Source organism: Piliocolobus tephrosceles, chromosome 20, assembly GCF_002776525.5.
Source record: "Piliocolobus tephrosceles isolate RC106 chromosome 20, ASM277652v3, whole genome shotgun sequence".
NCBI lineage: Eukaryota > Metazoa > Chordata > Mammalia > Primates > Cercopithecidae > Piliocolobus > Piliocolobus tephrosceles.
The window spans coordinates 48,551,200-48,569,848 of record NC_045453.1 but is presented as its reverse complement, the minus strand read 5'-3'; the positions used below and the strand labels follow the sequence as shown (position 1 = coordinate 48,569,848).

Genomic DNA, 18,649 nt, shown 5'->3' with positions numbered 1-18,649 from the left:
TGTCCTTTCCACAAGAGCTACAACAGAAAAGACAAATGTAGCTGTTTCTCCAGTACTGCCAAATTTGGCAGCCACTTATACTTCCCTTCAACCTAAATAAGTATACCTTTTAACCATATTGACAATAAAATCACTCAAAAAGAACCTAACAGACCATGGAATTATGATAATTTAAACCATCCTTTTATCAAATGACATGGTCAGAACTGGAGAGGAAAGAGGGATAATGGTAACTTTTAAGTCCTCTACTAAGCCTTTTTTAACAAAAAGACTTCCAACCCACTAGAAAATGTCGCTAACATTTGCACATACTCCAGAAAAGGGAAACGTAAATAAATTCCCCACTCTGAATGTGTTACAGCGCTGATGCCCTGTGTTACACTACATGCATGTCATGAACTACCAGGAAATGTGTACACCACGCAGGAGGCTGGACCCTGAGCGAGAATGACTGCCAGTAAAATATGCCTGGCAATGGGAATGGCCAAAGAACTTCTGTCAACTGGTATGTCTAAGATTCAACTTTAAGCTGATTTCTATAGTGAGGTACAATCCTTCATTATTCTAACACTTAGGTAAAGAACACATGAAAGAGAGAGAGGAGAGTAAGATTTAGAATCTTGATGAGAATCGTAAAAATTATGTAACTTAAGTCTCTTCCTCTTTCTTTTCCAGATTCTGAATAAAGGGGTGGATTTGAGAGATGGAAAAAAACTTAAAATCAAAAGGTAGTCTTTGAAATTAAACACTATCATACCAGCCTGTGATTTTTCAAACATAGAAAAATCTTATTAGCCTACCTCCTTCATTACCAAGAGCAAAACAAACAAAAACAGTAGATGTTAAGGTATAAACCTAATGCTGCAAATGATATAGATCCAAACAAACACAAATACACACACACACATACACGCACACACACAGAATGATTCAAAAATCACAACACTATAAATTCTAAGACCAATGAATCTAATTAAATCCCTTTTGTGTAATATCCCTATTAATATAGGACTAGAAGACATTTTACATTCAAAAATCCAAAAGTCTAAATTGCTTCCACATAGTCAAAACACAGGATTTCCACTAACTCCACCACACTACCATATGTGGCTTTCGGTAGCTCAAAACTGAATTCCAAAATGAAGTATATTTTTGAGAGTAACAACTCCCAGAGAAAAACAAGGGCACACATACAGAGTTCCATGCTCCTCAGGAATTGCTAGGTCTGATCTTGGACCCTCTCTTCTACTAGATTCAGCCAGAATGAATATATCTGATGAGATCCACATACCTCATCAAGAAATGGCTGGAAAAGGCTAAAATAGTTCTTCATGTTCCCATTACTACAAAGTAAAAGCATGACAAGCTCTACACTCAAGTGTTTTGACATGGTCAAAAGCTGACACCAGGTTTGCTACAGTGTAAAATTAATCTAGAATGTAATCACTGATTCCGTTTTCTTTTTATTCTTTAAAAAAAAAAAAGGTCGTTGGGGAAGAAATCACTGCTTTTCCATTAAGCAGGTACTTTGTGCTAGACAGCATGTGTCATTTCTAGGGTCTCAGAAAAAGAACAGATGTATCTATGTGTAAACACAAACAGTAAGTTACAAGTTGCCCCTTAGTACTAAAGGCAAGAATCAGCATCAGTACTTAAAAAAGTGTTTTAAAAAGAGCGTAACTTACTTTTACTGTCCCAGGCTAAATGGGCTCTGTCTGGTGCTTCTTTGTCTGCACATGGCCACCCACAGCCTGTCTTCTAATTAAATCAATGCTCTAGCAGCAGAACAAGCAAACAAGTTGCCTCCCATCTGCGTACAGCTCTTCAGGACACATTTCCCTTGTTCAGAAGGTGGAAATTCTTGGGAGAGGTGATTTTCTCTGCCTCTTCACAAGAAGAACATGGATACTTGGCTGGATGCAACTCCATGAAGTGTAACTGTGTGTGTACACCTCAAAAAATAAAACAAAAAATGCAGAGAAACATAAAGACTCCATAAACAGCTGGAATACACAGAAATACTGAAGCACCACTGGGAATACGGCTAAACAGACAGGCAAAACAGAGTCTTTGAAATAATCAATAATATCAAGCTAAGGAAAAAAGAGCACCTAAGGTCAAAACTCAAATTTCATGCAAGGAAAACACTGTAAGTACTACAAAAGAAAAAGGTAAAGCTTCTCCTTCACATACATAGAAACATGCCCCCTCTTACAGAGAATAAAAGATATTATCAATGGAAGAGAAAAATGAGATTTTCAAGGGTGGTAGGTCTAAAATTAGACTCACCAGCCACATCATAGTTAATGAGCGCTTACATAAATGTGAGCTAAATGCATCAAGCTGTCTTTCCAATGTGGTCAGCTCTACTGGGGGGCAGGGGGTGCTGGGGAAAGAGCAAGGAACCACTCTGCTTATGAAAATATAATTTCTACAACATTAAAAATGTATAGGAAACTGGAGATGCTCGTTTATTTAAATGATTTTAAACTTCCCAAATAACAGAAATGACCTTAAAGTAGATGCCCCTCCTTTTTTGCAACAAAAACCAAAAGACTGAAGTAGGGTAGGGAGCAGGGTGTGGTTAAGCATCTGCTCACAAGAAAACTTGTTATAAGTTTCATGAGGGAAAAGGGAAATGTATCAGCCCTTCCCAATGTCCCCTGCCATCCTAGGTATGCCCATATGCCATCAGGAAGCCACACCATCTCCATAACCACTAGGCATTTCAAGGACTGGCAGTCCTTAGAAGTTTTTTCTATCTCCCTGAGGCACACAGACAATTTCAGCCAGAAGTATAAAGCCCAGGGAAGAGAATATGGCCAATTCCTGCAGCTGCACAAGAGGCCTGGGCTGGGGTCCACTCACAATGAACTACTCAAGTGTGACCAACATTCCCATTCTGGAGATGCCTGCCTTAAAGAAATGCAGACCTGGCTGGGCACGGTGGCTCACACCTATAATCCCAGCACTTTGGGAGGCCGAGGCAAGTGGATCACTTGAGGCCAGCAGTTCAAGACCAGCCTGGGCAACAAGGCAAAACCCCGTCTCTACTAAAAACACAAAAAAATTAGCCAGGTGTGGTGGCGCACACCTGTAGTCCCAGCTACTCGGGAAGCTGAGGCACGAGAATTGTTTGAACCTAGGAGGTAGAGACTGCAGTAAGCCAAGATCATACCACTGCACTCCAGCCTGGGTGACAGAGCAAGAATCTGTCTCAACAACAACAAAAAAATAAAATGTAGAGATACAGACAACTGTATAACAGTATTATATATAATAATATAAGTATATAATGAAAATACCTACTTTCTTTCTCTTACATACCAAAATATCAGTCATCTGAATACGAAGTTATTCTTAAAGGACTTCCCTAGAGTTTACAAGCAAGCATTATTTGTATTACACAGAGATCCAAAGACAATGAACTGTTTTTAACAGAATAACTAAAAACTTGGCCCAATATAATCTGCTCTATAAACACTAAAGCATTTGGACAATACATGAGTTTTAAGCATGAATTAGCATCTTCCCCGACCATAGGGAGCTTTAAAGCATGAATCAAGTGAACAAGAAACTTCACAGTCCATTTTTAATAACATAAGTTCAACAAAAGATTTTTAACAAAGGAATCTGTATAATTTGCCTTTTACTATATAAAATGTAAAAGCTATTACTATCACTATTTTTTTTTTTTTTTAGACGGAGTCTTACTCCGCAGCCCCAGACTGGAGTGCAGTGGCGCGATCTCAGCTCACTGCAACCTCTGCCTCCCAGGTCCTGGTTCAAGCAATTCTCCTGCCTCAGTCTCCCAACTAGCTAGGATTACAGGAACGCACCACCATGCCCAGCTGATTTTTGTATTTTTATTAGAGACGGGGTTTCACCATATTGGCCAGGCTGGTCTTGAACTCCTGACCTCATAATGCGTCCGCTTCAGCCTCCCAAAGTGCTGGGATTACAGGCATGAGCCACCGTGCCTGGCCCCATCACTATTCTTAATACACAGTATTCTACCTACCAAAATAATCAGTTTTCTGAATGAATTAACCAAAATTTCTCAAAGGTTACAATAAGATCTTCAAAATATCTGCCAAATTCATCAGTTTTCTCACGAAAGATTATAAATTACCTCCCAAAAGTCTGTCATTCATATTTCACCTATTATTACTCATTAGACTTTTTTAAACCAGGTCTTCGTACTTTTTCAGAAAAACACCAATGTGCAAAAGGAGCTTCAGGCACTATTTCATAAATAGTTCATTTTCTATCAGAATCCATGACACACTTTCTACTTTAGAAACAATCCTAAGAAAATGGTAGCATCATGACTCACCCAGTTCTATATCCAATTTTCTCAAAAAAGAAATTCACATCAGAAGTTATACCATGTGAAATATGCAAAATTATGGTCTGGAATCTTAAATCCACTGTCACTACTTGATCCAAAACTATTTTGAAAGCAGCCAAAAAAGCAACTGTCATCCAAATGTATAGTCCCAAAAATGAAGACCAAATTCTTTCAAAATATTAATCTTCTCTGCTGTGAGTGAAACCAGAGTTGTACCATCCAGTGAACAGAACTCACTTTCTCACCAGTTATTAAGATAATCTCAAAAAAGCTATATGAAACAACAGGAATGAATCAATTTACCAATAAACCATTAAAATATGATCTATAAACTGACCTTCCCATTTCCTTCCCTACATTTTGAAGATAAACAAAATATACTTTGGAGTAATACCATTTGCATTTCCACACTGCAGAAAACCTCTCATACAGGAGCAGTCGCCATCCCTCCCATAACTCTAAAGGGAGAAGGTGGTCAATTTAATAGCTAGAATTTTTGCACCCGCCCCTCCTTTACTTAAATGAAGAAAACACCTCATTCTGGTGTCCAGAAGCGACAGTCTTAAGATGACACCACAAGTCTGCAGTGGTGGTGAAGAAAAATAAAAACACAAAATTATCAGTTTCTAAGAAAAGCTAAAAAATGATATGTCTGCATAAGTCCCTTTAGTGTGTGTGTGCGTGTAAATACCACACACACAATTTCTTTTGCCTGGTCTCTTCCTCCTCCACCACATGGAGCTAAGATCAGTGTACTTTTTCACCATTTGGGAAAATACAAATTATCACATTTTTAAACTATACGGCCAGATACTCTTTCTAGGCAATAAAGAGCATTAAACTGTTTCAGTCACTTCAATCCACAATTAGTATTTAAGGAATTCACATCAATTTCAACATCTGCCTAAGTAATAATATAACAGGCAGGTTTTAAAAATGTTTATTTATTGTTTCCTTAAGCTCAGTGGCAAGAATATCATTTTTTAAATCAAAAAGTATATCCCAAAGTCTAAAAAAAAAAGAATAATGACTGTTTGCATCTGTTCAATAATTCAGACACAACTTAACTGAATAGACTGACCAAAACTAAACATAAGTGTTTATTCTCAAATTAAACATAATAAAGAAGGCTCTCCAGAATTTTTCTCAGCACTTTTCAGTATTCTGAAAGGACTCAATACTGCTACTTATATTTCTCGAAGTACAGCAAATATTAGAATCCAATCTTCTTACACATCTTTCCATTGACCCAAGCTATTACAATACTTCCCCAACTGAACTCCATCTGAAAACCTATCCTGTTTCAAGGTAATGAATCACAATTATGCAAGGTGAGAGAAACTGCAGGGGGCAGTATAAGCATGATTTCCAACATAATTCTTCAGATTTAGGAAAATTCTTCCAGTTAGTGTAAGCTTAACCTTGAAGTATTAACATATATTTCAATCAAAGAGTCCATAGAAAACTTAATTGTTAAAGATAATTAATTGAAATTCTTCCACAAATTTAATAATTAAAAGTTGAGGCCAGGCAGGGTGGTTCACGCCTGTAACTGCAGCACTTTGGGAGGCCAAGGTGGGTAGATCACCTGAGCTCAGGAGTTCAAGACCACCCTGTTCAACATGGTGAAACCTTGTCTCTACTAAAAAAAAAAAAAAAACAAAAATTAGCCGGGTGTGGTGGTGCATGCCTGTAGTCCCTGATACTCGGGAGGCTGAGGCACAAGAATTGCTTAAGCGTGGGAGGCGGAGGTTGCAGTGAGCCAAGATCGCACCACTGCACTCCAGCTTGGGCTATAGAGTGAGAATTCATCTCAAAAATATATATATATATATATATATATAAAATAAAATAAAAGTTGAAGTGTGGGATGCACTAAAGTCACTTGGGGAAGAATTCTATGCTACCATTATCCTTATGACTTATTCCAATCAAAAATAATAGACCAAGAATTTTTTTTTCCTTTAAATTCATATCCACACTCTTAAAAAAAAAAACACACAGTTTATTCGAAACTATAAGTCCACTTACTCAGGAGAAATTCATTATTTCAAAATGTATTTTTATCATTTTTAAGTATAAATAAGTAAACCCCTTAAAAAGTAGGATTTAACACTAATGGAAAATAGAATGAAATATTAAACATGATATATAAGTATGACTTAAGAAAAGTAAAGTTATTCTAAGATGAAAAGAGAAACTTTATTTTATTCAGTTTTGCATTCATAATTGCCATTCTAGTATATTCTCCAGCTTTTCTCTCCCAGACCTACACTGACTCCATGCAAGTAATTTTCAACTAACAATTGAATTAGTTAAGTTAGATTAAGCCCTCTTTGTGTGTCTGTTTTGAATAAAGGTAACATTTGGTGGTAAATACATCTATCTTCTTTCTTATGTCATTTTTCTCCTCTTATCCTTAACATATAGTTAACCTCTCTTTGATGCTGTAGAAATTGTCATTAATAGTTACTATAAATATTCACCTCATACATACCATTTCCAAAGCATCTTGTAACTGTAATAATTGCTAACAGTTATGGGGTGCTTACTACGTACCACACACTGTTCTAAGAGATTGTCATATATCAGTCATATACTAACTCAGTTAACTTCACAACTCTATGAAGTGGGAATTATTATCCTTATATTATAAATAGGGAAACTGAGTCAAGGACAGACTGTGCCACACCCAGGGACACATGGCTAATGACTGGTAGAGCTGGTATGAAATGGTATCAGTCATATTAGGAGGGCATCACACATCCCCATGTCAGATTCAATAGAAGTAGGTGCCCACCATATACTTCCACCTTTCTTGACTACATTAGGACCAATTTGACACTACCAAGAGAAATTAAAATCTACAAAGCATGATCAAAAGCTCAGGTCCACAATTAAGCATGAGAATATACAGAAAACACGGCTAGAACTTTTGGTAAACACCTGGGCAATTTTCACAAGGAAAGGCACAAAAGGGTACATGCCTTGGCATGAGAGCCCAAATACAAGGGCCACAACCCAGTCAACCTGGAAATGTTAACTTTAACTATCATCTCCTCCCTCAAACTCATCATTGTTTTTGTCATCATGTCTTACTTGATTCCCTAAGTAGTATTCTCAACTGGAAAAATGTTTTTCACAATAATCCTCTCAACTGACTGACACAAATCTATCTTCTCCAAGTTTGAGCAGTAAGTGCTCAATATCCCCTCTGAAGCCCTCAATATGCCCTGCACAAATTCATCAAAGTTCCAAATCAAGAGAACTGAGAGAGCCTCTCTCTAGAGTATAAAAAATTATGGCAAAATGAGAGCCTGCCCACTCAATTCTTTGATGTTCATAGTAAACTGTGGACAAACCTAACCATAACACTGGGACAAGGTACACGTCACAGCACACAATTTCACAGTATGTATCTGTTAGGATAACGAAGAATCTTCCCCTTCTGCTTTAGGCACTTCTAGACAGTTGGAATTTTTTTTTATTTTAAACCAACAGAACATACATCACTTTTGGGGGGTTAACTTCAAGGATTTTCCTACTGAAAATGTGAAACTTAAGCATCCAATCATTAACTTTTGTATTCATGAGTCTCACAAAAAAAGAGAAAGGAATTTAACCAACTTTTATATTACTCAGAAAAGTCAGTAATGAAAAAAACAATATCATAGGCTTCTTCATAACTTTGCTAATATTGGTGGGAAACACTGGTCATATAATTTATGGTTGACTAACTCAACAGTTTCATGTCCTTTAAGAACAATAAAGATAAACTCACAAATATTTTAAATAAAACAGAGAAAAGAAATACCTCAAGTTCCACCAGTGCTGCAGTCACTGCGTCAGTTGCAAGAGCACCAGCCTGCAACTTTTCAATTGCCTATGAAACCAAGGGGAGAGATTACTCATTGCAAAATCACAGCTTCTCAAACTTTCCAAAAGCTTAAAGAAGTATGGGAGACACTCAGATTAATAAAAATTGACCACTAGTTCCATTCCATACTTTAAGGCATAAACTACTCCGATTTAAAACAAGCAAGTGTTTATATCTAGGTTAATTGGTAATATGGCTCACTTAATATTATTCAAATTAAAACAATAAAATCTAATTATTAAACAAAAAGTACAAGGAATTTAGTAAGCTTCATTCATTGTAAGGCAATTCAAAATAGCCACAGAAATTGTATGACCCAGTTTGGTTCACATATCCTGATGATTCATATTTTATATAGATAACTAAATCACAAACTAATCATTTCTCCTCCCACTGTTAATGCTCTCCATACCTAAAAAGAAGTGACTCTCAGTCACAGGGGCATGCCAGAATCTGAGGATAAAAGCATACATTTGACAAAAACATTTTGGATACTATAATGTAAATTCTAAATCAAGACATATCATATTATTCTGTAATATAAACTACACAGAATAAAGTTCTATAAAATCACCCGGTCTTGAGCATAAACTAGGAGAGTAAAAGAGAGAGAAGGGAAAGTCATTTATAAATGAATTATTAACATTCCAATTTAGTCAACAAAGAGAAAGCTCAAAAACTAAGAACTGTATTCCTAAACTTTTAAGAAGTTTATTCATTGTAAATATTAAAAAGGCTAAGTATACAATTCAAATGTATTAGATTTCTAGGACTATAGTTATATAAAACCCATTTATTTTCAGATGATAGAAAAATTTCACACTTTGAAAAATAAGAAAGAATATAAAACAGCTTAGAGAACTTTTAGCTTTATTATTATAAATTTCAAAAGAACAAAATCCTCGTAACAAAATATTCTTATTTATAGGACTTCATTCATAAGGAAAAGCTTGAATCTCTGACAAAGTGTAATCTTCTTTTTAATGTTATGTAAATATCAATGAAAAGAGCAGAGAGAGACCCATATTTACTTGATATACAATACTCAACTAGATTCTGTTTGCATAAAAAGTCATGGAAGGTTTGCCTACAAGACCAGTAAGAATCAAAATAAAAACAAACATTTCTTCTGAGTCCATTCCTGTCCCCACATTAAATATTCAACAATTTAGCAAAACCTCAAAAACCAATGGGAAAAAAGCACAACTGAGTACAAGGGCAAAGATGAACTCTGGAAAGACAATGAACTTGCTATGATACAAACTATGTCATGAAAAACAGAATAAAAAAGTATAGGATAATCTCTCTTAAAAAAGCACCCATTTTAATTTTTTTATTTATTTTTTTCCCTTCATGGAAAAACACATTGACTGCCTCTAAGCTGTTTTCTCTATCCTTCTGTCTACAGAAGTTCAACATCATTGCAACGATTAAAAGAGATATGATTGTGTGCCCACAATTACAAAAATACAGACTTTAATCTGGGAAAGAGGGGAAAGAGCTAAGCATCATGTGGAGAAAAACACAAAACACCACAAAATGATCCCCTACAAAAACGAGCAAAATAATTTCATAGTCCAAACCAGAAGACTGTCCTAGAAATGAAACTTTTCAATGTTGAATTTCAAGGTAAAATTGCTTTATATTCAAAACTGAAATGCTTAGATCATACACATCGTGTTCATACCTTCTGACAAGCTCGTTTGCATACATGTTTATATTCCTTGGCTTTGGATTCAGAATGATAACCTGCACCTATAGCAGAAAATAAAATCCAGTTGTTAATTATTAAAATATCAAGAGACCTTGCTTACATTATAAAAATACTCCATATAAATTGATGCTGTCCTAGTAAAAAACAAAACTATTGCCCTAACTGTATGGAGTTTTATAACTTTTTTCTCCAATGTAAGCCTTTTTAGTACCATGCCTTATCTCCATTTTCAAAAGCTCTTTTCCTGCCAAAAGCCCTAAAAATAGCTCATGTCCCCAAAGAGGCTTCACCAAGTTACCTCCCCTCTTCTTTTCAAGAACCTCTTTCTAAAACCAGGAATTCTTTCGATCTGGAGCTAATAACCCAGAAGGTGTCAGGGACAGGGTCCCTCCAGGTTCCTCTCTGCGAACCGTCAGAAAGCCCCTGCCATTTGGGAAGTCACTGTTTCAAATCCGGAATTCATAAGAATAACTCAGAAAGCTGGATTGCTTCTGAACAACATTTGAAGTTGAGGCGTCTTACATCTCACATGTCCACAACCACCACCAACTACACCTTTCCTAACCAAACACTTCACATCCTCTCACCCGCTAGAATGTAGCTCAGGGTGTCTCTGAAAGCTAAGTGACAGCACATTCATGACTCTCTATTAGAATTCCTGGTGGTCTCTGTCTTTTAATCAAATACCCAAGAACTTTCTCAAGAGAATGGCTCTGAATAAAATGGTTTCCCTACAAGGACACATAACTTGCTTAGTTAGGGACTTAAGAATAATCTAAACAAGAAGGAGACAAAGACAAGAGCCCTTAAACTCTCTTAATTAGGCCTCTCTCTAATCTAAGTTTGCTAACAGAGCACTGAACCATCTATCCCTACCCACCCCTAAAGCCCCATAGGGGTCCAACGTAAGGAAGGTTAAGAACTACATCTCTAGGCCAAATGCAGTGGTTCATGCCTATAATCCCATCACTTTGGGAGGCCAAGGCAGGAGGATCACTTGAGGCCAGAAGTTTGAGACCAGTCTGGCCAACATGGAGAAACCCCGTCTCTCCTAAAAATACAAAAAAATTAGCCAGCCATGGTGGCACATGACTGTAATCCCAGCTACTCAGGGGGCTGAGGCACAGGAATCGCTTGAACCTGGGAGGCAGAGGTTGCAGTGAACCAAGATCGTGACACTGCACTCCAGCCTGGGCAACAGAGTGAGACTCTGACTCAAAAAAAACAAAAAACAAAAACAAAAAAGCTACATCTCTAGGCCTTAGAATTCCTACAGGTCTGCAGACTCTGACACAAACCTAACCCACCTTTCCTCAAGCTAGAGAAAGCACTCACCCACGAAAATGTCATACAAGGAGTCAGGAAAGCAGAGATGCCCAAGCCACCAGAATCCACAATATACCCAAATCCTAAACCTGTTTTTCAAGAGAACTCTGAACATTCACAGAGCCTGTGCCAACATTTAACAGGCCTCCCTTCATTGTTCTGTAAGAATAGGTGATCTCAAGTTGGCTGTCTTAGATCTCAGAGGCCCCAGTCTTTCAGCAGCTTTTCCTAAAGCATGGGATACTATTCCAAAGAGATGACTTCAGTGTCATGGACAGGGGCATTTAATAGCCTTAACATGTAAATCCTTTTGAAATAATAAGAGAAAAGTCTCAGCAGAGCCCCCATATATCTTTAAGTCCTGGTTAACACTTGCTAATTTCCCTGTTTAGCAATGGAAAGGTAGGCTCAGGATCCAAGCCACTGACAAATAGGATCTAGTTAAAATTTAACTACAGTGTTTTGACTGCACTGTGTTTAAAGTTATTTTCTCTTTATGGCAAGTGATACTGCTATTTCATTTAAGTAACCACAAACTTCATCTTTCAAATGTTAAGATAAAAAAGTGTTTAGTTGTTTGAATATTAGATAAAACAGTATAGGCAGCGGGAAAATTCAAGAATCTACTACATGAATCACAAAAGTTTGGGCAAGTCTACTCTAGTGCTAAAAAAACTGCTCTACACTGGATGAGGACATGAATTTTTGACCCTTAAATGTGCAAGATACACACTTCTGCATAATCAATCACTCTGACTTTCTAATAATAGTGAGGGTCACTTAATTCACACAATATCCTACCAAACTCAAGAGTTCCTACTCTTCTTGCTGGCCCCCAGCACCAACTTTTACCTGAGAGTATGAAATTAAGTAATTCAAAGTTAAAACTGTTGAACTGGCTGGGAGCGTTGGCTCACGCCTGTAATCCCAACACTTTGGGAGGCCGAGGAGGGTGGATCACCTGAAGTCAGGAGTTTGAGACCAGCCCAGTCAACATGGTAAAACCCCATCTCTACTAAACATAAAAATTGGCCGGGCATGGTGGCACATGCCTGTAATCCCAGCTACTCAGGAGGCTGAGGCAGGAGAATTGTGAAGCTTGCAGTAAGCCAAGATCACACCACTGCAGCCTGGGCGACAAGAGCGAAACTTAGTCTCAAAAAAAAGAAGAAAAAAAAAACTGTTGAACCATTATATCATTCTGAGCCTTGAGAGGAAGGTGGCTATGCAGCCTGAGTCACACAACATGCAGCTGCAACTTTTGCCTCTTTCCTGTAAATAATTAGGAAGACCAAACACCAGAGATAAGATCCTCTCAAATCACTGCCCCTTCTCACAAAGTAAAAAGTAATCTTCCTTAGGATGTAGCAATCTGTAACCAATCAAATTGCTGTAACTTATGCACTGGTCTCCTATGGAAAATGTTATTATCCTGCTAAACTTTTTCTATCTCTACTTATATAAATGAAACTTTAACTTCTCCACTTTGGAACACTGACCCCGTTTGTTTGGAGTCAGTGTATCCCAGGTGGGCATGCTCAAGCTTTGTGCGGGAATAAGCTCTACATTGAATCACAGCTTCTGAATTCCATTATTTAAGGTTGGCAGGGCCATTATCATCTAGTCTTTGTCTAAGAGAGGAGGGACAGGGTCATGGTAGTTATAGAAAGTAAGGCTTTCCAACTAATTGAAGCTTTATGTTATTGCTTGTTAGAACGTTCAGACTTTTCTTTTACACTTTCCAAACCCTCACTCTGAATCCGGTAACTCACTGTTATCATGGAAGATCATGGAAGATGCACGATCAACATAGTGTAGTGGAGAGAACACAGACTAGGAGTCTGAAGGCAGAAGCTCTAGTCCCAGGTCTACTTTTAACTGGGTTATTTCTGTAAATATACCTCACCTCCTTGTAAAAGCACCTGTGAGAAAATGGAATTAAACCTCGTTTTTGTTTTTTTGGATTTTTTTAGATACTCTGGATTATATTCACATAAGGTTTCTCAGGTTGCCCAGTCTAAATATGGCCAAAGGTTAATGGCCAGCCAGGACACCAGTCTCACAAGAAGAAACAGTTCTACTCCTCATTCCATATCAAAGCTAATCCTGCTGTCATCTTGCTTGACTACCCAGAGAAAGTTAAAAGGAAACCCAGACATTCCTTCTCTCTTCACGGAGGTCATGGAAAGTAGACTCTGAATGCAAGAAAATAAAAATGGCCAAAGGAAAAAGAGCCTGCTGAGGAAACCTGGGCAGAGCAGCACTGCTCTGTAACCCAAGACCTTTCAAAGATGAGAGACCCAGGGGATGAACTTCACTCTGTCTGTCCTCATGGTCCTCTGAAGTAGAAAGATCACAGGCTGACATAGCGTCAAAAGCACTAGACTGAGACATAAGGGCCTATTTAGGTGTTTCTTATGCTGGCTCTAACACCAACCAGCAATGTGGCTGAAGTCACTTAAGTCACTTAATTTCTCTGGTCTTAAGGTTCCCCACTTAAAATATTAAGAAGGTAAGCCAGGTGCAGTGGCTCACGCCTGTAATCCCGGCACTTTGGGAGGCCGAGGCAGGTAGATGACCCGAGGTCAGGAGTTCGAGACCAGCCTGGCCAATATGGTGAAACCCTGTCTCTACTAAAAATACAAATATGTAGCAGATGTGATGGCAGACGTCTGTAATCCCAGCTACTCAAGTGGCTGAGGCAGGTAAATTGCTTGAACCTGGGAGGTGGAGGTTGCAGTGAGCTAAGATCGCACCACTGCACTCCAGCCTGGGCGACAAGAGTAAAACGCCATCTCAAAAAAAAAAAAAGAAGGTGAGCTAGCTCAAAAATTGTGTAATTATGCCCTAATATACCTACAGTCTAACACAAGAATCAATACAATTTTTTCAGCAATATTTTATTTTATTTTATTTTATTTTATTTTATTTTATTTTATTTTATTTTTTTGAGATGGAGTCTCGCTTTGTCACCCAAGCTGGAGTGCAGTGGCACAATCTCGGCTCACTGCAATTTCTGCCTCCTGGGTTCAAGCAATTCTTCTGCCTCAGCCTCCCGCAGCAACATTATTTTTAAAAAACATGAGAGTTTAAAAATTACTTTGTGTGGTTTTAATACTACCTAACCTAAATACATCTATTACACAGAGTTACAGTAGATAATGGGGTAGGGAAGTGAAGACCAAGGAAGAGCTGCCATTCTAAGATCTTCTAAATAGGGAGTAAAAAAGGTCTTCACTATATCAAAGTCAAACAATCGCTTTGGTTCCAATTCCTCTCTGGAAGTTTTGCCTCCTCCAAGTGTGAAATGTGATTCTCAGTGTACTTCAAGGCAGAAAAAGAAAAATCGACATTATTGGCATCTTCCAAGCTATCCACAAAGCTTACCTGCATGAACCAGCACAAAGCCGCCTCGTTTCTCTTTATAGGACTGCTTTGCTTCCAACTCTTTGGCTGTTATTTTACCAGCCGAAACCTGAGATGATCTGGAAGGCAGCCCTTCTCCAGAACTCATCCCCTTCTCCATGGTCATTCTCCAAGATTACCATCTTCTATTGAGAAAGGGGCATACTTCCATCCAAAAGTAACTGCAGGAGAGGAATTACCCTAGAAGAAAAGAGGCAAAGATGGTATACATTCTTTCCACCAATACACAAGTTACTTACACAAATTCACGCAAAGATAACATTCAAAAATCCTATTATTAAGTTATTTAATTGGGTAATACAAAAAAGGTATCAAAGTTATTTATTAAAATTATTTTTTCTTATTCCCATTGAAGTTGGATAAAATTATTTAATTGGGTAATATAAAAAGGTTAGAATTTAAATCTCTCTGACCACTGATAGTACCTGCTTGGGGCTGGGCGCAGTCGCTCACACCTGTAATCCCAGCACTTTGGGAGGCCAAGGCGGGTAGATCACCTGAGGTCAGGTGTTCAAGACCAGACTGACCAACATGGTGAAACGTCATCTCTACTAAAAATACAAAAAATTAGCTGGTGTGGTGGCACACGCCTGTAATCCCAGCTACACAGGAGGCTGAGGCAGGAGAATTGCTTGAAATCAGGAGGCAGGGATTGCAGTGAGCCAAGATCACGCCACTGCACTCCAGCCTGGGAGACAGCGTAAGCTCCATCTCAAAAAAAAAAAAAAAAGAAAGAAAAGAAACATAAAGAAGTTACTTAGCTGCCTATTCCAAAAAAAGAAAAAGAGCAGGTTACTCAGAACACAGTCTGCATCCCAGTGTTTATTACCAGCCCACGAGAGTATTATTTTATTCATGTTAGTTGCTTTATAAGCACATTTTCAATAACCAGTATGTGTAGTTTTCACAATTCTTTTCTAGTTCCTCATTTTTTTTTAATAATTTTATCTGCTAAATCAAGAAAAAATTTGAGTTTTTATTTTTAAGTTTCAAATTTGTTTGAATGTTTGGTTTTTGGTGGTATTTGGGGAGTTTTTGTTTGTATTTTATGTAAGTATTGGTCCACAATGGATTGAAAATTTTTAAAACCTGATCTTTTATGACAGAGATAGTCTGAGAAGCACTGCTATGTGGCATTTTTAAATTCCCTTAATTCTTGGTTTAAGAGTCTATTTAATTTTTATTATATAATATTTTATCTATAAGACAAATAGTTTAAAATCAATCATATATACACACCATTGCATACAAATATTTACATAGATTCATAAATGCAGGAAAACATTTTTATTACAAAAGTGCCGATTTTTATTAAGTAACAGTAAATTTAAATGCCTGGTTTTGTTTTTGTTTTGTGGTGGTGGTTGCCTTCCTAACCATGTTTTTCTTCCAAAAACTTCACAAGAATCTGCCTCAATTACTTTTATTTTCTTTTGGTTATTTCCCACAATATTTATCTGAAATAGGCTATCATTTAGCCATGTATGAGTTGACAAAGTGAATTTAGGGGTTCATCTGTCAGCCTATAATGCCATCATGTCTATATCATGCCATCATATTTGGCCCAGCCATGAAATGAGCTTGGGACCATTAGTCTAGAAGCACAAACACAGATTGAGTGAAAACTCAGGCTTTGGAAAATTAAGAACTTCAGCTAAAATGAAAACACATCTAAGCAGTATGGATTATGGAACCTCACACTACTTTGACTCACTGTCATCTGAGGTATTTTTTCATAAATAAGAAATTATAATAGTTATATTTTGTAAGAAAACACTGGCCAGGCACGATGGCTCATGCCTGTAATCCAGCACTTTGGGAAGCCAAAGTGGGTGAATCATGAGGTCAGGAGTTCGAGACCAGCCTGGCCAAGATAATGAAACACCATCACTACTAATTAGCCAGGCATGGTGGCGGGCACCTGTAATCCCAGCTACTCAGGAAGCTGAGGCAGAGAATTCCTCGAACCTGGGAGGCAGAGGATGCCTTGAGCTGAGATCATGCCACTGCACTCCAGCCTGGGCAACACAGCAAGACTTTGTCTCAAAAAAAAAAAAAGTACAGATTTCCCTATTTTTTTGGCCGGGCGCAGTGGCTCACGCCTGTAATCCCAGCACTTTGGGAGGCCAAGGCAGGCAAATCACAAAGTCAGGAGTTCAAGACCAGCCTGGCCAAGATGGTGAAACCCCATCTCCACTAAAAATGCAAAAATTAGCTGGGCATGGTGGCACGTTCCTGTAATCCCAGCTAGTCAGGAGGCTAAGGCAGGAGAATTGCTTGAACCGGGACCTGGGAGGCGGAGGTTGCAGTGAGCGGAGATCGCACTACTGCACTCCAGCCTGGATTCTACAGAGCAAGAATCCATCTCAAAAAAAAGAAAGAAAGAAAATACAAACACAATTGTAACATCAACATTTTATATGGTTGGATTTAACAGGGATTTTAATATATATGAGAGATTTGAAAACACTGCTTCGCGACATTGTCTAAAAAGAAAATGTGGAAGGTGATTAATATTCCATTTCTTGAGCAATCTACCCTCCCTCAGACACTATCTGAAATATATTTATTTAGCAAACATATAAGCTCAACAAACCCCTCCAAAAATGCTGGCCCTAAAGTTCCACTGGACTGGGAAAGGAGCTCAACTGAATTAACTATCAATATATGACTCTATCCTCCGACTTCCAATGGTTATTGAAATATTTTTTATTCAGTTAGAAATGAAGCAACTTCTACTCCAACATCAGTTTTTGTTTAACTCAGAACTCATTAAAGGTCTGACATCTAATAAATAAAGAGTGCCAACGAAAGACAAAAACAAAAAAAGGGCAAATGGACAAATCTCAGTTTGCAGAAAAATTACATAATAGCTTAACTGGACAAAAAATGCTAAATCTCACTCAAAAAAAAGATGCAAAATAAAACTACACTTAAGTACCATTTTTTAACTTAGATTGGCAAATATCAAAAAATAACATATTTTGAGAGTACAGAAAAACAGGAGCTCTCATAAGTTGCTAGTGGCAGTATAAATTGGTATGACTCAACAATAGCAATTTGGCAAAATCAATCAAAATTAAGATATAGACCCAAAAATGTCTTGATTGAAGTGGTTAAAAATAAAAGCAGCCATTGGAAACAATGAGAAAACTTGATAAAAATATATGCAACAGTCTCAAACATATTTGGTAAGTAAAAAAGGAATGGAAATAACTAATTTTTTAAGGTATGGTACAGAAGTATTTGCAGTACCATATGCTAAGTATAAATCTGGATGGATAAACAAAAAAGTCATACAATACTGATTACCAAAGGACATTTGGATAACTAATAGCAAAAGATGGGATAGAAATTTCACTGTTCACCCCTTTGAACCTTTCAAATTTGAGCCATCTGAATTACTTACAAAAAAGTTTTAATTCATGTATTCATTTACGGGAACACTAGGTAATGAGCTAAGCCAAAGAACCAAAATAGGGCAAGCATGTTTCTCTGAATATTCAATTTCTGGGATGCATAAACTACAGGAAATCCAAATGTGGCGGAGGGAAATCATAGTATTTGATCTTTACAGTTAAGATGAGGGAGAAAAATACATCATGACTGTAGATTATCATCAAATATCTCTGTGACGTTTTCATCGTATCTGTAATCATTGTAACAAATCATTATGCGAAACTGGTTAAGTGTACTTAAATCAATACATAGATCCACAAGAAAAATGTCTAATACTTCAGCTAACCTTTGAGGTAACACTCAACACAAAAGGTTTCCAACGAAAAGAGAAACATAGGCACATAATAGGTTTAGACCAAAAAAAAAAAAAAAAAATTCTATAGATCATTTTAATAATGGCTTTATTTCTGAAATGTTTGAAAACAGACATTTTGTAATTTCCTCCTAGTAATGATATTAAAATTCATCATGATTATTTCTAAATAACACTGGCAAC

General features: G+C 37.4%; 1 protein-coding gene across 4 annotated transcripts in view; it reads right to left on the bottom strand.

Annotated features, from left to right (window-relative positions):
* TASP1 (taspase 1) overlaps positions 1 to 18,649 on the bottom strand; it is a 318,398-nt gene that overhangs the window by 293,922 nt on the left and 5,827 nt on the right. For 3 of the 4 annotated variants that reach the window (XM_023217842.2, XM_023217841.1, XM_023217840.1), the window contains exons 2-4: positions 14,656 to 14,874; positions 9,916 to 9,983; positions 8,166 to 8,234 (exon numbers count right to left, since the gene is read on the bottom strand). In XM_023217842.2, coding sequence (XP_023073610.1) covers positions 8,166 to 8,234; positions 9,916 to 9,983; positions 14,656 to 14,800 — 282 coding nt within the window. In that variant the 5' untranslated portion in view covers positions 14,801 to 14,874. Of the gene's footprint in view, positions 1 to 1,685; positions 1,953 to 8,165; positions 8,235 to 9,915; positions 9,984 to 14,655; positions 14,875 to 18,649 lie in introns of all 4 variants that reach the window. The other variant, XM_023217843.1, reaches the window with a different exon arrangement.